We start from the raw sequence: 22,781 nt of genomic DNA on the forward strand, positions 1-22,781 counted from the left end.
GCTTTTATACTGTCTCTTTATACTAATAAAATGCATTATTTTCTCGCTGGTAAACTTTGTGAAACATCCTGATTGCGGATTCTATCGACCAACCTGTAGAATTCGCGTTTAAACAGTTTTGTTACAGTTTATTAGTTTATGATATCAACATCACAACCTCACCCTCTTGTACCTCTATACTATATTTAGCACGCAGCCAAGAATTGGAAATACCAAACAAAAAAGTTACATAAATCTACAAATTAATCATCTAGCTTTATTTGTTTATTATCACGATTATTATCTGGTTGTACATCGGATTTACGCTTACCGAAGCTAATCTTCGCACCCAACTTGAGTCCACCTTGTTCATTTGACTGGGTGCCACCCGAACTTGTAGTACCATTACCAATTGGAGCAAATGATGACTTCGTCCGCTTTTCAGTCTCGCTCGTCAGCGTACCTGACGCAGTACCACTGATGGGGACGAATGAACTAGTCCCTTGCCTAACAGGAGGCGCTGGTCCTGCTGATGATTCAACACTAGCCACACCAGTAGATGAACCGCGTTGGTAATCCCCTCTGTCAGCGCTCTCGGCTCGCTTCTTGCCTTTAGACAGCCCAGCGTCAGGATCATAGAGCGTGTCAGCCTGCGGTGCAGCTCCTCTATTACCAACAGACAAAACCATATGAGCAGAGCCCGTCGCTTCTTGTCTAGCTTGGAATGAAGACATCATATTGAGTGGCGTTTCCCCAGATGTCATCGCGAGTTGCTTCCTCTCATTTTCTACCTTCCTTAGCGCCTTCTCTCTACCCTTAGTACCTTGTCCTTTACCGTGGAATTTATAGTTCAGGTATTTCCAGGCTTCTTTCGTACTTTGAGATCTACCTGTCTCATCGAAGTATTTGATATCTACCGAAGGCTTGTAATTCCTCTCGAACGCCTCTTTGTCTTCCTGTGCTGATTTTGCATCCCTTTGTCTATTCTCAAAGTCACGCTGTGCTTGTGTCTTCGTATGATCGTTACGTATTCTCAACTTTTCTTCTTCACGTATGATCTCTTTCATACGCTGCTCTGCTAAAAATTTGGTATTGTTTTGTTGTACTCTCTCCTTCTCGCGTTGCTCTGGAGTGAGTGTTTCAATCTGTCCTTGTTGTTTCAATGATGCGAGAATACCACCGAGACCTTTACCGGGTTGAGGTTGAGCCATTTCTGATGGAACACTTGGAGATTCACTCTTTGCCCTCTCTACAGTTTCTTCGTCTTGTTCTTGTTGCTGTCTAATGCCATCGACATCTTCCACTACGACGTCCATGTCTTCACCCACTTCAGCAGTCGGTGGTGCCAGATCAATTTCACTGAGCGGCTCAGACTTCACTTTACTCTCGAAAGCCTCTTGTTGTGGAGCCAATTGAACTGTTCTGATGAATTCAGACGTGTCATCGAATTCTAAACCCCCTTCTTTGGCTTTATCATCATGTTTGTCAAATTCCTCGAGGTTCTTAATCTCGGCTGCTATATCCTCTGGTTTTCTCTGTCGTGCTGACTTCTTCTTAAGCTTTTCTCGCCTTTGTTTGGCAAGTGCAATTTGTAAATCGTCGTCATCTATGAAGTTTGAATGTTCGAGATTGGCGCGTTCACGAGGTGGTGGCGGTTTAACGTCTACCTCCATATCTTGATCTTCTTCCTCTTTAATTTCAATCTTACGAGAACTTTTCTTCTTCTTCTTAGTTTTTGGTTTTTTGAAACCGACGTCACCTTCCTTGAGGAAATCACTAGCCTCTTGGTTTTCTGTGTAGATTGTTAGCTAGATCATAGTTAAAAAAGATAAAGACGTACTCAAGTAGTCCAAACTGAGCATGGTTTTGTTGACTTTCTCTTCACCTTGGGTGAGAGCATTATCCTCTTCTACTTTGGGCTTTGTGGGAGCAATAGCGTCACCCAATCTAAATCCAGATTCAGAAGAGCCATTGAGGTCATCATCATACTTGCTTAATAAGGATGGCTTTTTAGCATCACCATCTGTAGTAAACTCGTCATCATCTAATCCAGTGTATTGATGTGCTTTTACGCCTTTACGTAGTTCAGCTCTCTCCTTGCCTCTCTCGTCTTCTGCTAAATCAAGATTCTGAAGTTCGTCATCACCGTCATCTAATACACTTGTATCTTTGAGTGTCAAGACGTGCTCCTTGCCTTCAGCGAAATCTTCGATATCATGTGCTACCTTTAAACCAGATAAGTGAGATTCATTGTAATCCTGCTGATAATTGGTATCTAATTCAGCCTGTTGCTTAGCTATCCTATCAGCCGCCTCTTTCTGCTTTCTCTTTATTCGTTTTGCCCACTTCTTAGCATCATCCTCCCCAGTATCATCAGCTAAGGTTTTACCTTTTAGACGTTTATTAAGTTCTAACTTGTTACGTGCTCTGTAGAAGTTGTTATTAAAGATCTATATGATAGAGCATTTACTCACTTTGCGATCTTCTCTCGCTGAGATTCATCATCTCGTTGTTTCTGCTCATCTGCCTTCAAAGTGGCGTAGTTTGATTCAGCCGACTAGTAGGTGAGTTAGGTATTGTATTGTATAGTAATAGTATATCTCACCTTCTCCTTATCTTCAGCCGGTGGACCATCAGCTTGAATTGGCTACTAAATGTTAGATGTAGAGAGATATAAATTATATACTAACCTTCAAGCCGATCTTTATACGCATAGCATTTGTCTCCTCCAAGGAGAGCGATTCCGCCACTTCTGACATAATGATAGTTATAGTTCAAGAAATGGAGAGATGGCAGCCAAATAATAGGAGATAATAATAACTAGTTAGAGATAATAAGAAATATAATATAATGTCGTTAATACAAATATAAAATAATGAAAAATAATTAAACAACACCTGGTTTTGGTTCAGCCGTCGTTTCACCAGTGGAAACTGATTGGGATACATCAATTGAGCCTGTGAATGATGTGCCTCTCTCTTGTGCTTTGGATTTGTAGTTCCTTATAGCAGAGCGGATAGCATCTTCTGCTAACATGGAACAGTGCAACTTGACAGGTGGGAGGGATAACTCTCTAGCGATCTCAGTGTTCTTGATAGCACCTGCTTCATCTAAAGTCAATCCCTTAACTCTCTCCGTCATGAATGAGGAAGATGCGATGGCTGATCCACAACCGAAAGTTTTAAATTTTACGTCTGAGATTAATCCCTATAGGGTGCTTATTAGTATTGTAGTGTAAGCTATAGCCTACTTACGCTGTCATCTACCATTATTTGTAATTTCATAACGTCGCCACAGGCAGGTGCACCAACGATACCAGTACCAACGTCTTTGTCGTTTTTGTTTAATGAGCCGACCTGCATAACGTTAGAATATGTCCTCTTAACTCGCTAGTTCACTCACGTTACGTGGGTTCTGATAGTGATCCATAACACGTTCATGATATAAACGGCTAGTTGATGGCATAATAACTGAGCGTGGCGCAATAGCTGGTCTAGCAACGCCTCTGGTTACTACGTTTGTTGTGCTTCTTAAGATATTTCCAAGCATTATGATCGTCGTATATAAACAAGCGAAGATGATAGGTTGACATCACCAAAAAATGCTAAATTTTATAAAATCTTAATTCACCAATCATTATTAGTAAAATCTGTATACAAATCATATTGATTGAACCCTCCCACTATCGCTGTCAACACCATCCAAAGGTTCTTCTTATCTGATTCCTTATCGTTGTCTTGGATAATCCCTGCTACTGACCTGGCTATTACTCTTAGCTCACTCACAAGTTCACCACTATAATCCTCTTCTCTACTTGCTATCAAATAGATAATCCAACGTGTCTGCCTATCGGCTAAGATTCCGCCTTCTTTTGCATTCTCTAGCAAAAACGTCATCAATGTTAAAGCCGATATCTGGATATAAGTAAATAAATGATCGGTTTATAATCCAATCACTCACCATAGTTAGTGACTTCATTATTGACAACTTTGGCTCTCTATTGAGTTCATTTATGTAGTTTAGCCACCCTCCCTTGTCTTTCTTCCCCGGAAATGGCATATAACCTTCTGGTAACTCACTCAAAGGTGGTACATTCACGCTATTCAGTTGCTACTTTTGATTTAGTATGGTTCCTTGCTACTTATCTACTTACTTTACGTAGGTTCTTGAAATTAGCTGTAAAACTAATACGCCACTCCCTAGATGGCTCTTGTATGTCTGATGTATCCCTCTGCTTTCCCTTCTCGGTGGATGTATTACACACTACTTCATAGGGGTTATCAACGCGCTTGTGGTTGGGTATAGTAGAAGCTTCTCGTCTGATTTATTAATTAGATACGTACTCCATTTTATACACCGTTCCTCACCTCACAGTGAAGAGATACTGTGCACCATCTTCGACATCGCCAGAGAAATCACTAGGGAGGTTAGCTACAGGTAATACCTGTGCACCCAAATGATTATCATCCTCATATGACATTATCTACAAATGCGATCTTTTATCGTTTAGTTATTCGCTATTTCCGAAATTGACTGTCAGTGGAAAGACGTCTTCTTTTCAAACAATCATGTTCTCTATCAGAAATTTTAGACTGATAAACAACCGCAGGTCATTATCGACAGCTGTTAGTCTTTATTCTTTGGTATATCCCCTCCTAATCAACTCTAGGCGTCAGGATACATAAAGCCAACACATCCAGACAACCCGCAACCTAAGGAAGTAATCGATAAACTCAACAGATATGCAAACAGCGTTGTAAATACATACGCTCGTCCACCTGTTATATTCACTCACGGAAAGGGTTTGAAACTTTATGACTCACAGGATAGAGAATACCTTGATATGAGCGCAGGTATTGCTGTAAATGGCTTGGGTCATGCTGATGATGGTGTATCAAAAGTACTCGCAGATCAATCATCTAAGTTGGTTCATAATTCTAACCTCTATCACAATGAATGGTCAGGCGAACTTGCGCACTTGTTGACAACACTCACAAAGCAACATGGTGGTCTTGGATACGTGAAGGGTTCCTCCACAGAAGGTGCAGGTTTGAAAGCCTTCTTCGCCAATTCTGGTACAGAAGCTAATGAGGGTGCATTGAAATTTGCCAGAGTGAGCGGAAAGCAACACTCAGCAGACAAAGTTGAGCTTGTTTGCTTCAATAATGCTTTCCACGGAAGGAGTATGGGTGGTTTATCTGTCACTTCTAACCCAAAATATCAAGATCCATTTGCACCACTCATTCCAGGTGTTAAAGTCGGCAATGTTAATGATGTTCCAGCACTCACTGAGCTTGTCACTGAGAAGACCTGTGGTGTAATCATAGAACCTATTCAAGGTGAAGGTGGTATCCACAATGTCGATCTTGATTTCTTAATTGCATTAAGAAAGCGTTGTGATGAAGTTGGCGCTGTACTCATCTATGATGAAATTCAAGTGGGTTTCATTCGCTTTCATGAGCCTTTCTAACGTTATAAACCCAGTGTGGATTGTTTAGAAGTACCAACATGTGGGCACACTCAGATTTCCCTGTAGAGGCACACCCAGATTTGATAACCATGGCCAAACCACTTGCAAATGGTTTCCCAATTGGTGCAATCCTCATGCGTGACTCAGTTGCAAACAACGTTTCACCAGGTTTGTCTTGTCTTTTAATACAAACTTCTCTAATAGAATGATAGGTTCACATGGAACAACATTCGGTGGATCACCATTATCTACTGCAGTTGCACACCACGTTCTCACCCGTTTATCACAACTTCCTGATATGAAATCACGTGCAGAATTGCTCAAAGAGCGTTTGAATCAACTTGCCGCTGCATACCCAGATCTGATCAAATCTGAAGTACGCGGACGCGGTTTCCTCCTGGGTGTACCATTCAAAGATACCGCTCATCCAGGTAAAGCTCTCTCACTCGCCCGTGAACGCGGTTTGCTCATCTTGGTCGCTGGTTCAGACGCTGTTAGAATAGTACCAAGTTTGACGATCTCAGAGGAAGAAATCAACAAAGCTTGCGATATATTTGAAGCTGTTTTGGAAGTACTCAGGAAAGAGTAAATGTATAATATAGAAATTTTTTATTTTATAATTTCATTCGTTAGTTTCCCTGATAAGGAGATATAAAAAACGTTGAACGTTGAACGTCGAACGTTATCATGCGCGGACTTGATAGAGCATATTCAAACCACAATGATGAAAGATTGGCACCAGCTGAAGCTGTTGAGCCTAGTACACCAACTACAGGCATTTTGAACAAATGGGCGTTGATTAAGAACGCATACAGGGAAGAACTTGCCGAGTTTTTATCAACCTTTGTTCTTATTGTTATTGGTGCAGGCGTTAATTGTCAATACACACTCCAGGGTTCTGGCGTAGCACTCAGTGTACCACTGACGTGGGCATTCGGTGTCGCTGGTGCAGTATGGATAGCTGGTGGTATATCTGGTGGACATGTAAGTTTTATTCATTAGTGACTTATAAACTGACGAACGAAATTCCAGTTGAACCCTGTCGTCACTATCAGTTTAGCAATTTTCAGAGGATTCCCATGGAGAAAAGTACCTAGCTACACTATATCACAAGTATTAGGGTGTTTCGCAGGCGCTTGCGTCGCGTACGCTAATTATCACTACTCTATTGACCAATTCGAGGATGGTCTGCGTACTATACACGGTCCTACAGCAACTGGCGGATTGTTTTTCACTATGCCACAGCCTTATTTGCCAGCATTGAACTGTTTCTTTGATGAATTCCTTGGTACCGCAATTCTCGTTGGCTTGGTATTCGCCTTGTCAGACAAATCAAACCTCTCGCCTCCACACGGAACAATGCCATTTGCATTATTCTTGACTATATTTGGTTTGGGTGCTGCACTCGGTGGTAACACCGCAGGTGGTTTCAACCCAGCTAGAGATTTCGGTCCACGTCTTATGGCCTGGTTTATGGGATATGGAAATGAAGTTTGGTCATTCTTCGGTCAATACTGGTTCTGGTGTGGCTGGTTAGCACCAATAAGTGGTGGTATTGCCGGTGCTTTTGTTTATGATGTGCGTATTTGCTTTTAGTGACTTATCCTGAAATACTAACAACACGCAGGCTTTCATCTATTCAGGTGCAGACTCTCCAGTTAACACGTGAGTGTATGTGTTTACAATTCGTACACATTCTAAACAAACCACAGGAAAAAGACTCACGTCTATGAGTCAGGTGTAATTGCCTAACTTACTTTAGCGCTCAAGTAGAGCGCTCATGCCTTCTGATTATTTACGGATTACTGTTTTCTCGCTTATGCCTTCTTACGCTTCATTTGATTACCAAATTACGTAATTTTTAATGAATTTTGCATATATATATATAAAGAATAAGACAGAATTCGGCTACGATAAGGGTATTTCATTTGTTTGACTATTCCGCGGATACCAAGAAGTGTGAAAGTGAATAAAGTAAAACATTTGTCAAAGTTCGTCAACAGGTTAGTCGTTCTTGAGTGAGTTTAGTAAAGTAATAAGGGAATAGACTACCTACATTGATATTAATTATGCTAAAAAGCGCGTCATGACATTAACCAAAAGTATTCTCTCCCGAGTCTGTCATTGGTTTAGGTTTTCACCTGAGGGTAAGATAACACCTACAAGTAACGTATAAGAAACCATCTTCGTCTTTGTGTTCATTGTAGATTGCGCTCATTAGTGCTGCAGTTGGCGGTAACTCCTCGTTGACGAAAATGAAGATGGCCTAGGAGATGATAAGCTAGATGGCGAAAACTATAAGACCAACTAACCTTCTCTGGAGCCAATTTTATTCTCTTTCTAATAACGTATACGAACTGTCCAACGGTAAGATCCTAAAACTGGTAAGCTCAAAGCTGGGATATCTAGAATAAGACTGACGGATGGAACCAAGTACTTCTTCTTGTCGATCGTAGGAATATCAGTTTTATCGCCTTTCTCGCAAATTACCTATCGTCATTAAATTAGCATGGTGACCCCTGTCTCGAGGAATGTAGAGATAACTCACAGGAATTCTATCAGGATATTTCTGTCTAATCCTCTCTGCTTCTGCTTTGCGTTTTTCTAATCTCGTTAGCGTGGCCAATCTCTAATCTAAGTGATGAATAACCTACCAAATGGGTGCTCGTCCTATAGAAGATATTAGTAAAGTAGACTAGTATATCTATCTGCACACCTTAAATTTAGATCTAACCATTTCGACGATAGATGATGGCTGTTCAACTTCAACAGACGTCGTATATTATATTAGTTGATAAAATTACAAAATCAAGTGAAATTATTATGTAATCCCACTCTATTAATATAATAAGTCAGTATCCCTTTCTTACTCTCTGGTATTCTTGCCAAATCAAACAATTTGGTTTCGTCACGTAATATTGATTGAGCAGCGACGATAACCTTAACCGTCGATTGTCGTACTAAGCCATTCTCATAGTTTAGTCCCTTTCCCTTGTTAGCTTATCTCGCGTTTGGTTATTCTCACACACCTTCATTAATACATCTTGGACGCGTGGTATCTCCTCCTCGAGTACTTCGCTAGGTAATCTCAAGAATAGTCTTCCTAGTGCTTTCAAGGCTAATGAGAATGACATCGCTGTCTTCATTCCATCCGCACTCGTCGTATTGCTGTTGATTTCAATTGCGCTTTCGAGTGCTCCCACACCACAAATTGGGTCAATATTGTCTGTGAATAGCTCCATTAGGGCATCAGATGCGTCGTAATTCTTGTGCGATCGTTAGTTTATTCTTTTACTCATAGTTTCACCCACTTCTTTCCGACTAGACAAACGGAGCTTGATTAGACTATTGAACACACTCATTTCACTACCGATAAGCAAATCAGATTGCTTGTCAATCAGGTTTCTCAGTAATCTTAACGTAGCATCCTGTTGATCAGCGTTGAGCTTCGTGGACATGTCAGTAGTGATATATTAAATAGAACACACCCACATTCGTATCATCGAGCATCAATAGAGAACCCTCTAATATGCTAGTAAATATGTCACCTCCACTCCATATACTATTGTCATTCTCTTTATCCGATGTGACTGGGTACATCACACTAATCGTATTCAATTGGTCTAACTCCACTTGAGAGAGCGAGTCACCACCAACAAGCTTCTCCTTGAGTCTTTCTAGTATGTCCAAATGTTGCTCATACTTGGAATCCAGCAAGTTGCTGTTCTTATTATCATCTAAATGATTTAGTAATTTTCAAACTACTACCTGGATCACTCACAGCTATCAATTTTATTCAACCACCACTGATTAGTTCCACCAACTTTCTGTATGTCTTTCATAACTTTAGGTGTACCAGCTTTGTTCATCGGCGAATCGACAACCTGTTGAGCTTGCTGAAGGATCTTGCGCATCTTAGATGGTGGGGTTGCATGTGATTGTCTCATTGATGTGTTTAGAACCGCTGGTGCGATAGGTTTTACAGGTGTTGCCTCGTTATCATCTTCACCTGCACCTTCACCTGTATTAGATATCCTAGTCGAAGCGAGATCTTCCATTATATTATCGGCAGTATTCTCAACTTCTTTGTTAAACTGTTTTGGTGTACCCTCCGTCTGAGATGACCGTGTAGATGCAGACATTTTGAGTGGACGCTTGTTAGACGACCTTTGCAATTTGAGTGGTGAATCATCAAACTTCATAACTTCAAGTTCTTCGTCTTCATCCTGCACTTCAATAGTGTCATTCTTAGATTTATTACCGAGTAAAAATGTATCTTCCATCGCCGAGTTATTTTGCCAATCATCAGGTTGACTCTCTTGCATCAGACTGCCGAATGGTGTATTCTGTGACCCCATCATTGCAACACTCAGTCTTTCACTTGGACGGCGAGTTTGATAAGGTTGTGTTTGACCCAGTGGTGATGGTCTATGTGGTGGTGAACCATATGGTTTGCTAGTATTTACTGTTGAAGTACTGTCATTTAGGTTGAATGATTGACGAAGTGGTGATGATTCCTTTGGTGATGTAGACCTAGATGGACCCCTGTTTGAAAGTTTAAGAGGTGTAGGTGAGCCAGGCGTCATTTCTTCATCGTCATAATGATCTTTAGCAGGTGGAGATCCAATCTGCATTGGTGAAGCGGGTGGAGCGGCCTCTTCGATATTCTCCTCTTCACCTACTTCCTCGACTTGGTGATCTTGTTCGAGTTGTTCAACAGGTGCTTGTTGTTCAATTTGCTCACTTTGTTCGATTGTTTCTTGTTGTTCAATCTGCTCAGCGGGTTCTTCTTGCTCGATCTGACCGACTGGTTCTTGCTCAACCACTTCTGGCTCGATCCTTTCAGTCCTTTCGGTCTCCTCAATTTGTGATCCCTGCTCAAAGTCTTCTTGTTGTAAAGGTTCATCTCGAGGTGGCGTTCTCTTCATTATTGGGGTCGCAGATCTGCTCTCGACATCTTCATGAACAGCAGCAGTCTTTCTCTTCTCCGGGGTATCAGGAAGTGGTATTGTTGATTCAGGTAATGGACCTGTTTTGTTTCTTGCAATGAAAGCTGCTTTGGCTTCTTTAAACTGTTGCGAACGTGAAGCTAATCCACTCTTCTTAGCAGCTGGTGCGGGATTACCAGCATTCTTCGCTTTTTCAAGTTGTTTTCGAGCAGTTGGATCAAGACTATCGATTAACTTCGCTGATTGAGCTGGCCAAATATTTTGGAATGACCAATATGTTGTACGACCTTGCTCACGGACACCCGGATTAGCGTCACCTAGGGTCTTCTTTATGGATGTCTCTAATGTCTGTAGACCATTTGAAGTTTCAATGAAAGTTTTGTGTGCCCTGGCATGTGTTTCGATTACTACTCGTAAGTGCATTATTGCAAATTGACGTGGTGTTGGAGCTTTCTCTTGAATAGCATTATAAAGAACGTTAAGTATACGTGCACTGTATGATACATTCCGAAGAATTGTTGTCAAGGCACTCTGTGAGTGCTGAACGACAATCTTCTTAGTCAGGGTAGCCATTTTCATCAAACAGCTGACAATTGGTTCAGCGAAGCTGTCCATTGACGATCCGAGGAAATGACTAAGATCAACACATAAGTTAATGGCATTCAAAGCGACGGTAGTTCTCAATGAGCCTGCAATTGCGATTATTCCATCTACATTATGCTTGACACCTTGGATGAATATATCGTGATACTGTTGTTGTACTTCACCCCGGAGCATTCCTCTTAATCTCTTAATCTGAGTTTCTCTAGGTATCCAATTCTGCTCAGTCTCTTTACCGCTAAATAAAATGTGCATACTTTCGAACTCCTTCTCGAGATCTTTACCCGAAGCGACATAAACTGGATCAAGTTTCTCGATTTCACTGGAGTTAGATGCTTGTGATGTCGGAGCAGGTGCAGTTGGTGCCCTATTGAAGCCAAATGATGATTGTGGTCTTGATGATATACCTGATAATTGAGGATTAGAACCAGCTAATTTAACCTCTTCTATTGGATCGTCGATTGGCATTGGGATGAGTTCAGGTTTGTGGGTAGCAGACTTAAGCACACCGTCTAGAATTTCATCCGCGACATTCTTCCTTATACCCTTATCAGTGATTTCTTTCCTGAGACTTGTCTTTGCTTGTGCTGAGGAGTTTCTAAAGAGCGTTATAATCGTAGATCTCGCAGCTTCTCTGACGCTCGCATCTGAGTCTTCGAGAAGGATGACGAATGGACTGAGGAATGTGCGCAATGGGAATGATTGTAATGGATGCAAAGTAGACAAATGCAGCAATGTTTGCTCACGTATTCTCCACGCTTTACCACCTAAACCTTGCTCTCTGAGGGCTTTCTCGAGGATAGTCCAAGGTGTTTCAGGCGCGTCTTTCGTACTACTGCTACTGACAGATGATTTCGCTGATGATTGGAGCTTAGATTGTGACTGTGAGCCGAACTTCAACGTGCCAATACTGAGTGCCATTAGTGCAGCCCTCGCTGCATCCCTTATCCTTTCCTTCTGATCAGCTAATTTCTCCATCAATCCATTAGGTGGTGCTAAGAAAGCGTTCAATCCTAGTTTGAATTGTCTAGTGTTCTCGTTATTTGACGCGTTATTCAGAATTGGAATGTATGCTGGTAAGATTGCGACCACGGCGTGTCCTAATTGAGCATTTGGTGATCTTAAATTAAGCTTTAGAATGTTCGTTATATTCTCAATCTGCTCTTGCTCTTCTTCTGTCAAACCGTTCGTGAATGCGACTTCTAGATTGTGTATAGCTTCAACCTTCTTATCTACAGCTGCATTTATTGTTAATGAAGCAATATAAATTATAAAATACTCACGTGAATAACCTTTTAACACGCTCAATGATTTCGTGAGCTCGTCCATAATGGTTTGAATTCAACAATCACTTTGTTGATAAAGATGAAATTAGCGCATAGAATACCTTCAATATTATCAAGACTACAATCAACCCACGCAATTCCAAAGATCGTACAACTCTACAATGGATCGTTATCGGATGTCTACAGAAAGTTGAAAGTCTTCTCTTTCGGTTCTTTAGGCGCTGCAGTAGCTATTTCACCTATCATAGCTATTTTAGATGCTCCTATAAATACCGCTGGTAGAGTATTCCTCATAACTACAGCCCTTGGTACAAGTGTGACGTCCACAGCGATGATAAACTGGTGTGGTAAACCTTACGTAAGCTCAATGAAAGTTCTAGTAAACCCTTCAAATAGCAGACAAAGCGTCGAGTTAATCACACATTCACTCACCCTTAGAAAACTTAGAACTGTCGTTCATGACACTCAATGGTTGAGAAGAGCTGATAGACCATTGGCAAGCTGGGAAGTATCTGATGGTGAACTTACAAGCACCATCGGTGAAGGACGTGATCACGACGTTCGCGAAGTCATAGCTGAGACATTCGACGTTAAGTCTGATAAGAAAATTGGCGAATGGTTCGTCATTTGGAAGAGATCAGGAGATTCTTTAACAGCTGAAGTACAAAAAAGTGGTGCGGTCGATAGATATTTCAATGTCGATGAAAAATCAGTACCAAGCGTCAAAGTTCCATAAATTAGAAGATCTTACAATCGTGAATTGAAATAATAATAGTGTCTAACGGTAATTACAATATGTATCTTGCAATGCTTAGTTAGTTACGTATAGATAAGCCCAAGCTTCTTATGCTCACCTATAGAGTGGATGCTTGTCACCTAAACAAGCGATTTCCAGATCTGTCAAATCCTGCAAACCTAGGTAGGCCTTCTCATCGAATTCAGTTACGATACCATCATTATTTTGTTCTGTTGGCTTCGTGATTGACTGACGATAAGCCAGTCTCTTGTGATACACGTCTGGAGTGCCGTAGAGTGTATCGCGACGGTCGTTTTCTCTCTTGAGGAGATACCTCAAAATAAAACTTATTGAGGCACCAATAATGCAGAATGCCAAACAGTATGCATGACCCGGTAAGAATCTTGGTGCTGTGGATTCGGCTATCAGACGTGTTAGCTGATCTACTAGCGAAAACTGAAATTCTACATACGGTAGATGAAGCTAGATGCCTATTTATTCGTCAGTTATGACTAGTGTGTAGGCTATATACTCACCAGACCTCCGCTATTACCACACATGATAATGAAAGCAGTTGCAATAGCTCTTCTATATGATGGACCAAATGTAGCTCCATACCAAGACTATTAGAGTGTTATGAGAGAACTCATAATTGTTTCTACTCACCAATAATCCGGCTGCACAGATGTTAGAGCCCGCGATCATCAAGAACAAACTGAAAAACCTCGCACCAACGGCCTTGTTGGGTGGTATTGCCATAATTAAGATAAATCCTATAGCTGAGATTGATAACCCGGAAACACATAAGTACCCTCTTTCTGCCTTACGATCTGACCAGAGAGCAGCCAAGAAAGCTGCGATCATACCAAATATATAAATAGGTGCGGTGAGTAGATGCGACTCAGCAATATCAAAATTGCCCAATTCACTAATGATGGTTGGTATCCAGGTACTTAAAACATAGAGGAGAGTACCATTAGCGAAGTTGATAACACAAAACATGTACATTTTGTAATCTGTAAACGCTGATGTGGCTTGTGACCATGTGAAAGGAATAGATTCATCAAAACGCATCCCCTGTTGTGTTTCAATGTATCTGTACCAGGTCGCCTTTTCATCCTCGTTGAGTAGCTTAGACTTATCAGGAAAGTCTTGTATAAAGAAGAATGATCCCATGGCTACAATGAAGCTCAACAATCCTTCTATTATGCTATAAAATTATGCTAAGTGAAAATTCTCAAATATGGTCCATTAATACCTACTATATCCATCTCCAACCTTCAAGTCCACCGACACCACGCATCAGAGCTAACACATAACTGAAAATACCACCAAATGCACCAGCAAGTTGGCTTCCGAGATATATGATCGTGATTCTAATCGCTTGATTCTTACGTGGGTACCACGCGATAAGGATTATCAGCATGCCCTTCACAGAATAAGCAAAACTCATGTCATGGGTATTTACATACCGGAAAGAGACCTATTGCACATGTTAGTAGAGAGCAACGAAGCAAATACATGAAACATACCTCCTTCAGTTAAACCAAGAAACCAGCGAACCGCTATCAGCCCTGCGTAATTCTATGTGATTATTAGAAGTAAATTTAACATAGCGGAAAAGACGCACTTGAATAATGCCAGTGAGAGTACAAACGATGGACCAACTGACAGCCATCAACGGAATAGTCCATTGAGGCCCTATCTTCTTCGTAAGCATATTCAAGGGTATCTACGAGTATTGGATGAGTGTATTGTGGTTTGTTACTGACATACCTCTGAAGCTATCTAAGACTGAGTCAATTGAAGTATCAACGAACAAGTGAATACTCACGTAGCTGACATAGAATACAGTCAAACAGATTTCGAACTGATAGTCATTCTCAGGGGAACATAAGCACAATAAGGATGTAAGACAATGACACTCACGATGTGTATATCTGTAAGAAGACCTTCTAGTTTGGCCTGACCAATATTGACTCTATCCAGAAAATTGACGCAAAAAAGCAGGAACAGTGCAGGGACAATATGCCAATCAATGCGTCTTTTGAGTCGTTTAACTAGGATTTCTTCGTCTGTCCTCTCATCTGTGCTATCTCTGTACCTAAATTGGTCGATGTCCTCCTTTACTTTGCTCGTGTTGTCTACACTTGGCGTGCTCGTATTCTTCACGCGTATCTGAGATTGGAAAAGCTGAGCTGGTGTCTGATTATCTGAGTGATCATCAAAGACACTCATCGGTGCGTATAATATCCAATAGGAAATATAATATTCAGGGTCTAGTGCATATTCATACCAAACAAGCCGTTAGCCGGTACTGGTATGAATGTGTAGGCAAATAACGGCGTCATAACTTTATACATTAATTGGACTGATACAGGCTTTTGTATGTGTATAGCTAAATAAACTAAGGGGTAGATTACGTCTTTTGTTCTATTGTTCCATTTCTTCCTCTTTAGCTTGATTTGGGACATCGTCTGATTGTTTCCTGTAGATTATTAGATAAGGATATCAGTAAGAGCTTTGTAGGCTTACAACCAGAGTACATTGTTGCAACTCGACGATATTAGATAATTCCGACATATTCTAAAAACTCACCGAATGAAAACCTCTCCTAACGCACCATTTGATTTGTCATTCTGGAATTCTTCCGTGTTCGCCAGCTAGTATTCCATCAGATAGGTCCTACAAGCTGATATAAACGACAAACCTGTAAATTCATGTAATTGTCAACTGATACGAGATATCCCTTATAATCCAATCCCCATTTGAGCCTCACTTGTACAGCTTTACCGGTGAGATCGTTAAGGAATGGGCGTGGATTGACTGGCTGAACCTATGAAATAATGAGATATACTATCTCATACTGTCATATATCCTCACACTCATTATTCAATTTATAGCTCTTGGTTGTCGTCACGATAGAAATATTTTTGTCACATCTTGAGCTATTCGAGATAGTCTAAATAAAGCTACTTTACTGTTATTTTACCTTCAATTTATAGTTCACTATTTCGAATATAATAAATTTCTCCTCTCCTATATTCCTTCTTTACACAGTCCATCGATGTCTGACGACGAAAAGAACATACCAACGGCGAGCTCGTTTGATGACGATCTCACACTCCCGAAAGCTACCGCTGAGAAGCTCATAAAAGGTTTGTTTATCTTCTCCTAGAAGTGCAGCCCATCTGATAAATCACACAGAAATGCTTCCACCTGAACTCACAGTAGCAAAGGAGACACGCGATTTACTCATAGAATGTTGTGTTGGTATGTACATCTTCCTCTGTCTCTGACTTTCTGACTTTATTCAGAATTTATACATTTGGTTTCATCAGAAGCTAACGAAGCATGCGAACAAGATAGCAAGAAGACGATATCACCTGAGCATGTCGTGTCTGCATTAAAGACACTCGGTTTCGAGACTTACTTGAAAGACATGGAAGAAGTTCTTAGGGATCATAAAGCACAGGCTAAAGTTAAGTCAGCCTGGGATAAGGAAAGGAAAGGATCGAGATTGGCTGCATCCGGTATGACAGAGGAGCAGCTTCTCGCACAGCAGGAGGAGCTTTTCGCAGCCTCAAAGGCACGCATGGAGGCAAGCACGACTGGCCCGCAAGCTGAGTAGCCAGGGTTTTGTATTTCTAGCGTATGTTGTAATAAGTTATTAAATTTTGTCCACTTTACTCGCTCTAATCACTTTTTATAACGACAAATTCTCGTTTGTCTAAGCCAAATTGTAAAACGTCACCCGCCATAACCTCATAAAACCGTGATACTGGTATTTCCTTCCCATTTACATGCGTACCATTTGTGCTCTCGAGGTCTAGGATGAATGGCCTGAAATTACGTCAGTTGAATGACTATCTAAATGAAACAACCTACTTGACCTGCTCGCTTACATCACCAAATTCATTCTTAGAGCGCAGCATTCTGAACTGTATAACAGCATGTTGTTTCGAAATAGAGGCATCGACGATAGGATAGTCAGCTACGTTTGTATCACGGCCAAAGAGGTAGCAACTTTGCTTATCGAGTGTGAGCATATCTAACCATTTCTTAATAATGCTATAGTAAAAACGTATGACGCACCCGTCTGAGATTCATCTTCGAAGACGAAAATCCTCCAATCGTCCTTCTTATCCGGCTTGTGAGCTTCCAATGGCTCGTGGTATTTTAGTACTGTGCCATTAACAGTTTTACTTTCTGCAGCTAATAAACCCGAGTTCGCGAAGTTTGGCTTGAAATCTGGCGTTTCCTGATGAGGAGACTGTGAACGACGATTTAACTCATTATAAGAAGGTTTCCTATCATCGTATGGTTTCCTATCGTCATATTTACTTCTATATGGCTTCCTATCTTCGTAGGACTCTCTACCCCTATTACTCCCTCGTGGCCGGTCTTCTCTATGACGTCTTTCGTATTCTCTATTGTTTTTATAATTATCCCTATCGTCTCTATCGTTGTCAAATTTCCTGCCTCTTCCGCTGCCTTCGGCATAACTTTTACTACTAGACATGATGACAGTATCGGAATTAGTTACTTAATTAATCTACGGCTTCTCGTATAACCACCACCTGAAGTAAATGGTGCAAATAACTCCGAATAACCTTGGCTTTAGTGCACAGGAAGAGCGCAAGCTTGTTTGGAAGTTAGACTTGCGTTTGATCCCTATATTAGGTCTTCTCTGTGGGTAAATGTTTCCCTTTTTAGATAATACTAATAATCACTCAGATTTGATATCTTTCATTGATAGGTAAATTTATACACACTGACAAATACCAAACTTCTAATTCATAATAGAGTAAACGTGAGTCGTTTAGATATTGCAATGCGACTCTTAACCGTGAGCTAGATCGGACAAGCAAAACTTGATGGAATGATAACTGATTTACATATGGTATGTTTATTCCGCTATACATTCCAGCTTATTGGAATATGTTTCAGGATCCACCCCAATTTCGAAATGCAAATACTGTCTTCTTCGCGACATATGTAGCTTTTGAAATAATTGGAAACCTTCTTGTCAAGCGTTTCAGTCCAAAGCGTACGCTTCCCGTTATGATAACGTGAGTACTCTCGTTTCGGACACCGACCGACTTACAGAGCTAAGTGTTTGGGGTATCATATTGGTTTCTCAGAGCTTCGTTAAAAATTATGGAGGTCTGGTTACTACTAGAGTATGTCAGAAATATCTCAATGCTCTCATGTTGACTACTTCTAAGGTTCTTTTGGGTGTAGCTGAATCGGGCCTCTTTCCGGGTTAGCAGGAATTTTAACAAGCATAAGTCAAGCTTACAAAACATAGGCGCAATTTATATTATCTCCCTATATTATCCTCGCCAAGAACAAGCTCTCAGAATGGGATTCTTGTTCTCAGGTAGGTTTTAATTTCTCAAAAATACAGTTCTCATATGAACCAACAGCCTGTGTTCTGGCTGGTGCATTCGGTGGTGTACTCGCATATGGTCTCAGTCAAATGCGCGGAATTGGTGGTTTGCCAGGGTAAGTGGTAAATTTTTCTGTCTCATACACTAATATCGAATAGATGGGCTTGGGTGTGCAATCGTCAGCTAATAAATATAATGTCTAACATCCTACCAGATTTTCTGTATTGAAGGCTTAGCCTCATTTGTCGTCGGTATTTTCTCTTTCTGGGCAGTCGTCGATCTCCCATCAAATGCCAGCTTCCTTGATGAACGTCAAAGAGCTTTCGTAATACATCGCATCAAGCAAGGTCAAGGAGCATTATCACTTGATGTGAATTTTAATTGGAGTCACGTATATTCTGCCTTCCTAGATTTCAGGATGTATGGATTTGCAGCACTCTATTTCATGGCCGGAGCATTGTTGTACAGTCTTGCAACATTCAGCCCGACAATTATTAAAGAGCTCGGTGATTGGTCTACAGCACAATCTCAGCTTTTAACAGTTCCACCATATGCTGCAGCCTTCATAACGACCGTCGCATCGGCTTATATCAGTGACCGCACCGGGAAACGTGCTTATATTGTCATTGTCGGTAGTTTCATATCACTGATTGGATATATCGTTATCCAAGTCGTGCCTAACACCGTACCGGGGGTAAGGATTCTTTGCTGATCCAAAGATAATTCTAAAACGCTCAGGTGAAATATTTTGCAATTTTCGTTAGTGTCTCTGGATTTTCACCTGCTGCTGCTACAGTTCTCGCATGGGGCGTACGTTCAAGTCCAAAATAACGACTTCTTGCTAATTAACCTAAAACAGGCAGGCTCATTCGGACCAACTTACAAGAGAGGTGTCACTCAAGGTTTCATTATGATGTGTGATAAGTAGTACCTTTCAATGATCGACGAAAGCTAACAGTTATTCCACGCAATTCTGCTGGTATCCTCTCTGCATATCTTTATCCAGATGATGGCGCGCCAGACTTCAGGATTGGCCATTCCGTTTCCGCTGCGTTCAGTTTCGCCATATTTGTCTTGGCGATTGTTATGTTTTTTGTTCTCAAAAGGGATAACAGAAAGCGCGACGAAAAATATGGAACACTGGAAGAAATATACACAATCATACAACAATACGGATCGAAGGAGAGTATCAACGAAAAAGACACTGAATCTCCTACAACTAGTTTCTCGATGACCAAGAATGAATTCGTTGATCTTCCTCATGTCCTCCTTGAAAGATGGGGTTTGCACGGATATTCAAGAGAAGATATTGCCAACCTCGGTGATAAGCATCCGATGTTTAGATACTTATGTTAATTTACTTATTTAGTTTTCCTTCATGTACTTCCTAGAGTTTTCTAATGAACATACTTAATATTTATCTTGATGTCGACAAGTTGAAAAGTCATACACGCGATATTTATATGTTCATTTATCATTCTATTTTCTTTCATTTATATGCTAAGATCTAATAGTCTTTATTTCTTCTATGCACTTTGACTATTATCCCCGAACGAGATCTCACTTGACCTTCTCGCTTACATAATCCTCTAAAAGCAGCAATTTTACATGACGACGTGTTGCTTGTAACTAAGCGAGACTTTTAGCGACGCTTGTAGTCACATCACTTGTTTCACGCGTCTTTGGGACGCATCGCTGCTACTATACATATTTGTTATAATTAAAGTTAACGTCTTCATTTAGACACTCTCTCAATGTGAACTCTCAACTTATTTTGACTTGTTTACTTTAAAGAAATAGTGAAAATTTATTGTTTTGGCTTCTAGAAGCAAACAATTTCCAAATTTTATTGAGATTATTGTTTCAGGTATAAATAGCTGTAAATTTGCTCGGCATTATCTGAAGTATATCCGGTTCCTTTCCCTTGTAACATATGATTATAAATAGTCTCTACCAGTAGATCACATGGATTATAGCCCTGAAAATACCCTGTGACTTGTCTTATCTATGACGTGGGTATTCTCTTTTTAAAAAGTAATAAAAAGATATTATATATATTACCCGTTTGTTCTTATCCCCACTCTTCCCTTTAGTGTCCGTTGAGTTCGGCACAAAATTCTACTACACATGATGACGGTACAAAATGAGTCCCTTAATTAACCTACACCTTTGAATACAACTGCCATTTATTATGGTGCAAATTACCCCAAACAACCTTGGTTTCAGTCCGCAAGAAGAGCGAAAATTGGTATGGAAAATAGATCTTCGCTTGATCCCTATTTTGGGACTTCTATGTGAGTTTATGAGTTAATTATGTGCTTATTGCTAAAAAAATACCCAGATTTAATATCCTTCATTGATAGGTATGTTTCATATTCCGGAGAAATTAAAATTCTCATTATCAATAGAGTCAACGTAAGTCGTTAAGTAATATAAGTCTAAGTGATTACTAAGTCATGGGTTAGATCGGTCAGGCAAAACTAGATGGTATTATAGATGATTTGAATCTGGTGCGAAATATTCATATTCTCGACAACTGCTCATGTCTATTCTAGCAAGATCACGAATTTCAAAATACAAACACAGTTTTCTTCGCCACATATGTAGCTTTTGAGACATTTTCTAACCTCATTATAAAGCGCTATAGTCCTAGACGCACTTTACCTACAATGATAACGTGGGTACTAAGTTTCAACATGTCCATTCATTAACAACGTGAAGCGTTTGGGGAATTATATTGGTGGCTCAAAGCTTTGTCAAAAATTATGGAGGTTTAATTACTACTAGAGTGAGTTTTATATGCTTATATGTACGCCCTCGGACTTATTCCTTAGGTTTTATTGGGTGTGGCTGAGTCCGGTCTTTTCCCTGGTGAGTATGTCCTTATAGCGTAGAAATCAGCTCATAATGCTACAGGTGCAATCTATATCATTTCTCTTTATTATCCTCGTCAGGAACAAGCTCTCAGAATGGGATTCTTATTCTCAGGTGTGTTTCAATTTCTCAAAAGTACAGCTCTGACGTGGATGAATAGCCTGTGTTCTGGCTGGTGCATTTGGTGGTATTCTTGCATATGGTCTAAGCCAAATGCGTGGCATTGGTGGTTTACCGGGGTAAGTGATAGATTTTTCTGTCTCAAACACTAATACCAAGTAGATGGGCTTGGGTGAGTTTCCCACAAGTTGATAAGTTACCTATCTAACAGCCTGCTAGATATTCTGTATTGAAGGCTTAGCCTCATTCGTCGTCGGTGTCTTCTCCTACTGGGCAGTAGTCGATCTTCCATCTGACGCTACATTCTTGACTGATCGACAAAGAGCCTTTGTCATACATCGAATCAAGTATGGCCAGGGAGCCTTATCACTCGACGTCGATTTCACTTGGGATCATGTATTCTCTGCTCTACGCGATTTCAAGATGTACATATTCGCTGCACTGTACTTCATGGCTTGTACATTGTTGTATAGTCTTGCAACATTCAGCCCAACCATTATTAAAGAACTCGGTAGTTGGTCTACAGCACAATCTCAGCTTTTAACAGTTCCACCATACGCTGCAGGATTCCTAGTAACAGTTGGAGCAGCATACATCAGCGATCGTACTGGAAAACGCGGTATCATCATTATGATCTCAGGTTTGGTAGCGATGGTAGGATATATTATTATCCAAGTCGTGCCAGATAGCGCTCCAGGTGTAAGTGTTAAGTTAGAGATATAGCACACTCTCTAAAATACCTATAGGCAAAGTATTTTGCTATCTTCCTTTGTGTTATGGGATTCTCACCGGCTGCTGCCGTCATTCTTGCCTGGGGCGTAGGTAAATTCCTAAGCCAGCGTGATTATGCTGACACATTTGAACAGGCGGGCTCTTTTGGTCCAACTTACAAAAGGGGTGTGACGCAAGGCTTCATTATGTTGTCAGATAAGTAACATCTTCTTCAAATATAGAAAATCTAATGACCTTCTACGTAATTCAGCAGGCATTCTTTCTTCATACCTTTATCCAGATTCTGGCATACCATACTTTAGGATTGGACACTCTGTCTGCGCTGCGATGGGTTTCTCTTTATTCGTCGTATCGTTTGTCATGTATTTCATTCTCAAGCATGAAAACAAAAAACGCGACGAGAAATACGGTACGCTGGAGGAGATATATACTATAATACAAGAAAACCCATTAGCAGAAATTGTTAACGAGAAAGGATCGGATGAGCTCACAACTAATTTCTCAGCCATCAGGAATGAATTCGTAGATCTACCAGATATTCTTCTCGAGAGATGGGGATTTCAAGATCATTCAAGACAAGACATTGCAAACTTAGGTGATAAACATCCGATGTTTAGATACTTGTGTTAAATGTACTCTAAG

General features: G+C 40.6%; 14 protein-coding genes across 14 annotated transcripts; 6 read left to right on the forward strand and 8 right to left on the reverse strand.

Annotated features, from left to right (window-relative positions):
- Positions 1–240: 240 nt before the first annotated feature.
- On the reverse strand, positions 241–2,727 carry WALSEDRAFT_60628 (hypothetical protein). Its single transcript, XM_006958817.1, has 6 exons — positions 2,670–2,727; positions 2,585–2,626; positions 2,454–2,536; positions 1,820–2,406; positions 311–1,771; positions 241–254 (listed from the first exon to the last, which is right to left on the reverse strand). Exons 1-6 carry the CDS (start codon positions 2,691–2,693, stop codon positions 247–249), a joined length of 2,205 nt encoding a protein of 734 aa, XP_006958879.1. The 5' UTR covers positions 2,694–2,727; the 3' UTR covers positions 241–246.
- An 81-nt stretch (positions 2,728–2,808) lies between these two features.
- On the reverse strand, positions 2,809–3,591 carry WALSEDRAFT_60629 (putative iron sulfur cluster assembly protein, mitochondrial precursor). Its single transcript, XM_006958818.1, has 3 exons — positions 3,382–3,591; positions 3,234–3,335; positions 2,809–3,186 (listed from the first exon to the last, which is right to left on the reverse strand). The coding sequence occupies exons 1-3, from the start codon at positions 3,526–3,528 to the stop codon at positions 2,866–2,868; spliced, it is 570 nt and encodes a 189-aa protein (XP_006958880.1). The 5' UTR covers positions 3,529–3,591; the 3' UTR covers positions 2,809–2,865.
- Positions 3,592–3,605: 14 nt separating this feature from the next.
- On the reverse strand, positions 3,606–4,459 carry WALSEDRAFT_29123 (hypothetical protein; the record flags this gene model as incomplete). Its single annotated transcript, XM_006958819.1, has 4 exons — positions 3,606–3,893; positions 3,940–4,089; positions 4,133–4,298; positions 4,347–4,459. 4 exons carry the CDS (start codon positions 4,457–4,459, stop codon positions 3,606–3,608), a joined length of 717 nt encoding a protein of 238 aa, XP_006958881.1.
- WALSEDRAFT_60630 (putative acetylornithine transaminase) lies at positions 3,664–6,060 on the forward strand. The gene is made up of 7 exons (XM_006958820.1): positions 3,664–3,893; positions 3,940–4,089; positions 4,133–4,298; positions 4,347–4,604; positions 4,649–5,416; positions 5,464–5,617; positions 5,662–6,060. The coding sequence occupies exons 4-7, from the start codon at positions 4,548–4,550 to the stop codon at positions 6,036–6,038; spliced, it is 1,356 nt and encodes a 451-aa protein (XP_006958882.1). The 5' UTR covers positions 3,664–3,893; positions 3,940–4,089; positions 4,133–4,298; positions 4,347–4,547; the 3' UTR covers positions 6,039–6,060.
- A 52-nt stretch (positions 6,061–6,112) lies between these two features.
- Positions 6,113–7,336, forward strand: WALSEDRAFT_32912 (aquaporin). Its single transcript, XM_006958821.1, has 4 exons — positions 6,113–6,433; positions 6,482–7,027; positions 7,077–7,114; positions 7,162–7,336. The coding sequence occupies exons 1-4, from the start codon at positions 6,137–6,139 to the stop codon at positions 7,199–7,201; spliced, it is 921 nt and encodes a 306-aa protein (XP_006958883.1). The 5' UTR covers positions 6,113–6,136; the 3' UTR covers positions 7,202–7,336.
- WALSEDRAFT_60632 (hypothetical protein) lies at positions 7,313–12,314 on the reverse strand. The gene is made up of 12 exons (XM_006958822.1): positions 12,282–12,314; positions 9,231–12,236; positions 8,942–9,186; positions 8,761–8,895; positions 8,479–8,715; positions 8,166–8,434; positions 8,104–8,119; positions 7,998–8,053; positions 7,871–7,939; positions 7,613–7,824; positions 7,506–7,567; positions 7,313–7,462 (listed from the first exon to the last, which is right to left on the reverse strand). Exons 2-6 carry the CDS (start codon positions 11,974–11,976, stop codon positions 8,258–8,260), a joined length of 3,540 nt encoding a protein of 1,179 aa, XP_006958884.1. The 5' UTR covers positions 11,977–12,236; positions 12,282–12,314; the 3' UTR covers positions 7,313–7,462; positions 7,506–7,567; positions 7,613–7,824; positions 7,871–7,939; positions 7,998–8,053; positions 8,104–8,119; positions 8,166–8,257.
- Positions 7,323–8,206, reverse strand: WALSEDRAFT_32913 (symbiosis-related protein). The gene is made up of 8 exons (XM_006958823.1): positions 8,166–8,206; positions 8,104–8,119; positions 7,998–8,053; positions 7,871–7,939; positions 7,762–7,824; positions 7,613–7,715; positions 7,506–7,567; positions 7,323–7,462 (listed from the first exon to the last, which is right to left on the reverse strand). The coding sequence occupies exons 1-7, from the start codon at positions 8,184–8,186 to the stop codon at positions 7,542–7,544; spliced, it is 354 nt and encodes a 117-aa protein (XP_006958885.1). The 5' UTR covers positions 8,187–8,206; the 3' UTR covers positions 7,323–7,462; positions 7,506–7,541.
- A 21-nt stretch (positions 12,315–12,335) lies between the features above and the next one.
- On the forward strand, positions 12,336–13,166 carry WALSEDRAFT_46690 (hypothetical protein). Its single transcript, XM_006958824.1, has one exon. The coding sequence runs from the start codon at positions 12,364–12,366 to the stop codon at positions 13,018–13,020; it is 657 nt and encodes a 218-aa protein (XP_006958886.1). The 5' UTR covers positions 12,336–12,363; the 3' UTR covers positions 13,021–13,166.
- A 147-nt stretch (positions 13,167–13,313) lies between these two features.
- WALSEDRAFT_39018 (MFS general substrate transporter) lies at positions 13,314–15,258 on the reverse strand (the record flags this gene model as incomplete). Its single annotated transcript, XM_006958825.1, has 10 exons — positions 13,314–13,442; positions 13,493–13,511; positions 13,557–13,643; positions 13,687–14,230; positions 14,283–14,449; positions 14,542–14,604; positions 14,651–14,752; positions 14,797–14,808; positions 14,855–14,902; positions 14,950–15,258. Coding segments are annotated over 10 exons (1,479 nt in total), but the record flags the coding sequence as incomplete, so codon positions are not given.
- A 94-nt stretch (positions 15,259–15,352) lies between these two features.
- WALSEDRAFT_46694 (small nuclear ribonucleo protein SmF) lies at positions 15,353–16,058 on the reverse strand. The gene is made up of 5 exons (XM_006958826.1): positions 15,904–16,058; positions 15,731–15,856; positions 15,619–15,683; positions 15,556–15,576; positions 15,353–15,508 (listed from the first exon to the last, which is right to left on the reverse strand). Exons 1-5 carry the CDS (start codon positions 15,907–15,909, stop codon positions 15,454–15,456), a joined length of 273 nt encoding a protein of 90 aa, XP_006958888.1. The 5' UTR covers positions 15,910–16,058; the 3' UTR covers positions 15,353–15,453.
- An 18-nt stretch (positions 16,059–16,076) lies between these two features.
- On the forward strand, positions 16,077–16,715 carry WALSEDRAFT_46697 (histone-fold-containing protein). Its single transcript, XM_006958827.1, has 3 exons — positions 16,077–16,178; positions 16,228–16,293; positions 16,338–16,715. The coding sequence occupies exons 1-3, from the start codon at positions 16,088–16,090 to the stop codon at positions 16,649–16,651; spliced, it is 471 nt and encodes a 156-aa protein (XP_006958889.1). The 5' UTR covers positions 16,077–16,087; the 3' UTR covers positions 16,652–16,715.
- WALSEDRAFT_57778 (SMAD/FHA domain-containing protein) lies at positions 16,693–17,542 on the reverse strand (the record flags this gene model as incomplete). The annotated part of the gene is made up of 3 exons (XM_006958828.1): positions 16,693–16,863; positions 16,909–17,071; positions 17,116–17,542. The coding sequence occupies 3 exons, from the start codon at positions 17,540–17,542 to the stop codon at positions 16,716–16,718; spliced, it is 738 nt and encodes a 245-aa protein (XP_006958890.1). The 3' UTR covers positions 16,693–16,715.
- Positions 17,543–17,622: 80 nt separating this feature from the next.
- WALSEDRAFT_60634 (transporter) lies at positions 17,623–19,832 on the forward strand. The gene is made up of 13 exons (XM_006958829.1): positions 17,623–17,712; positions 17,758–17,779; positions 17,827–17,833; positions 17,879–17,923; positions 17,971–18,092; positions 18,137–18,285; positions 18,332–18,403; positions 18,450–18,528; positions 18,572–18,581; positions 18,628–19,107; positions 19,152–19,223; positions 19,273–19,333; positions 19,381–19,832. Exons 4-13 carry the CDS (start codon positions 17,903–17,905, stop codon positions 19,767–19,769), a joined length of 1,455 nt encoding a protein of 484 aa, XP_006958891.1. The 5' UTR covers positions 17,623–17,712; positions 17,758–17,779; positions 17,827–17,833; positions 17,879–17,902; the 3' UTR covers positions 19,770–19,832.
- A 772-nt stretch (positions 19,833–20,604) lies between these two features.
- WALSEDRAFT_29131 (transporter) lies at positions 20,605–22,769 on the forward strand (the record flags this gene model as incomplete). The annotated part of the gene is made up of 14 exons (XM_006958830.1): positions 20,605–20,707; positions 20,755–20,776; positions 20,822–20,828; positions 20,879–20,923; positions 20,969–21,090; positions 21,135–21,201; positions 21,248–21,284; positions 21,330–21,401; positions 21,448–21,526; positions 21,570–21,579; positions 21,627–22,106; positions 22,154–22,229; positions 22,274–22,304; positions 22,361–22,769. The coding sequence occupies 14 exons, from the start codon at positions 20,605–20,607 to the stop codon at positions 22,767–22,769; spliced, it is 1,560 nt and encodes a 519-aa protein (XP_006958892.1).
- Between the last annotated feature and the right edge of the window lie 12 nt (positions 22,770–22,781).

This window comes from Wallemia mellicola (genome assembly GCF_000263375.1).
Source record: "Wallemia mellicola CBS 633.66 unplaced genomic scaffold WALSEscaffold_12, whole genome shotgun sequence".
NCBI lineage: Eukaryota > Fungi > Basidiomycota > Wallemiomycetes > Wallemiales > Wallemiaceae > Wallemia > Wallemia mellicola.

Bases quoted from the DNA above. Each gene is read 5' to 3' on its own strand.
- WALSEDRAFT_46694 (XM_006958826.1), bottom strand. The intron at 15,577-15,618 runs GTGAGTTTTTAG...AATATCGTCGAG, and splicing joins TTAGGAGAGGTTTTCATTCG to TTGCAACAATGTACTCTGGT. The intron at 15,509-15,555 runs GTAAGCCTACAA...AATAATCTACAG, and splicing joins TGCAACAATGTACTCTGGTT to GAAACAATCAGACGATGTCC.
- WALSEDRAFT_60632 (XM_006958822.1), bottom strand. From the start codon at position 11,976: ATGGAGAAATTAGCTGATCAGAAGGAAAGGATAAGGGATGCAGCGAGG. The intron at 8,896-8,941 runs GTGGGTGTGTTC...ATGTCCACGAAG, and splicing joins TGATGCTCGATGATACGAAT to CTCAACGCTGATCAACAGGA. The intron at 8,435-8,478 runs GTGTGTGAGAAT...AACAAGGGAAAG, and splicing joins TCCAAGATGTATTAATGAAG to GGACTAAACTATGAGAATGG.
- WALSEDRAFT_32912 (XM_006958821.1), top strand. From the start codon at position 6,137: ATGCGCGGACTTGATAGAGCATATTCAAACCACAATGATGAAAGATTG. The intron at 6,434-6,481 runs GTAAGTTTTATT...ACGAAATTCCAG, and splicing joins GTGGTATATCTGGTGGACAT to TTGAACCCTGTCGTCACTAT. The intron at 7,028-7,076 runs GTGCGTATTTGC...AACAACACGCAG, and splicing joins CCGGTGCTTTTGTTTATGAT to GCTTTCATCTATTCAGGTGC.
- WALSEDRAFT_60630 (XM_006958820.1), top strand. From the start codon at position 4,548: ATGTTCTCTATCAGAAATTTTAGACTGATAAACAACCGCAGGTCATTA. The intron at 4,605-4,648 runs GTTAGTCTTTAT...AATCAACTCTAG, and splicing joins GCAGGTCATTATCGACAGCT to GCGTCAGGATACATAAAGCC. The intron at 5,417-5,463 runs GTGGGTTTCATT...TTATAAACCCAG, and splicing joins TCATCTATGATGAAATTCAA to TGTGGATTGTTTAGAAGTAC.
- WALSEDRAFT_60628 (XM_006958817.1), bottom strand. From the start codon at position 2,693: ATGCGTATAAAGATCGGCTTGAAG. The intron at 2,627-2,669 runs GTTAGTATATAA...AACATTTAGTAG, and splicing joins GTATAAAGATCGGCTTGAAG to CCAATTCAAGCTGATGGTCC. The intron at 1,772-1,819 runs GTACGTCTTTAT...CAATCTACACAG, and splicing joins GCTCAGTTTGGACTACTTGA to AAAACCAAGAGGCTAGTGAT.
- WALSEDRAFT_32913 (XM_006958823.1), bottom strand. From the start codon at position 8,186: ATGGTTAGATCTAAATTTAAG. The intron at 7,825-7,870 runs GTCAGTCTTATT...TACCAGTTTTAG, and splicing joins AGAAGTACTTGGTTCCATCC to GATCTTACCGTTGGACAGTT. The intron at 7,568-7,612 runs GTAGGTGTTATC...AACCAATGACAG, and splicing joins TGGTTTCTTATACGTTACTT to ACTCGGGAGAGAATACTTTT.
- WALSEDRAFT_46697 (XM_006958827.1), top strand. From the start codon at position 16,088: ATGTCTGACGACGAAAAGAACATACCAACGGCGAGCTCGTTTGATGAC. The intron at 16,179-16,227 runs GTTTGTTTATCT...TAAATCACACAG, and splicing joins CGCTGAGAAGCTCATAAAAG to AAATGCTTCCACCTGAACTC. The intron at 16,294-16,337 runs GTATGTACATCT...GACTTTATTCAG, and splicing joins ACTCATAGAATGTTGTGTTG to AATTTATACATTTGGTTTCA.
- WALSEDRAFT_60629 (XM_006958818.1), bottom strand. From the start codon at position 3,528: ATGCTTGGAAATATCTTAAGAAGCACAACAAACGTAGTAACCAGAGGC. The intron at 3,336-3,381 runs GTGAGTGAACTA...AACGTTATGCAG, and splicing joins ACTATCAGAACCCACGTAAC to GTCGGCTCATTAAACAAAAA. The intron at 3,187-3,233 runs GTAAGTAGGCTA...AGCACCCTATAG, and splicing joins AAATAATGGTAGATGACAGC to GGATTAATCTCAGACGTAAA.
- WALSEDRAFT_60634 (XM_006958829.1), top strand. From the start codon at position 17,903: ATGATAACTGATTTACATATG. The intron at 18,093-18,136 runs GTGAGTACTCTC...TACAGAGCTAAG, and splicing joins ACGCTTCCCGTTATGATAAC to TGTTTGGGGTATCATATTGG. The intron at 19,108-19,151 runs GTAAGGATTCTT...TAAAACGCTCAG, and splicing joins TGCCTAACACCGTACCGGGG to GTGAAATATTTTGCAATTTT.
- WALSEDRAFT_46690 (XM_006958824.1), top strand. From the start codon at position 12,364: ATGAAATTAGCGCATAGAATACCTTCAATATTATCAAGACTACAATCA.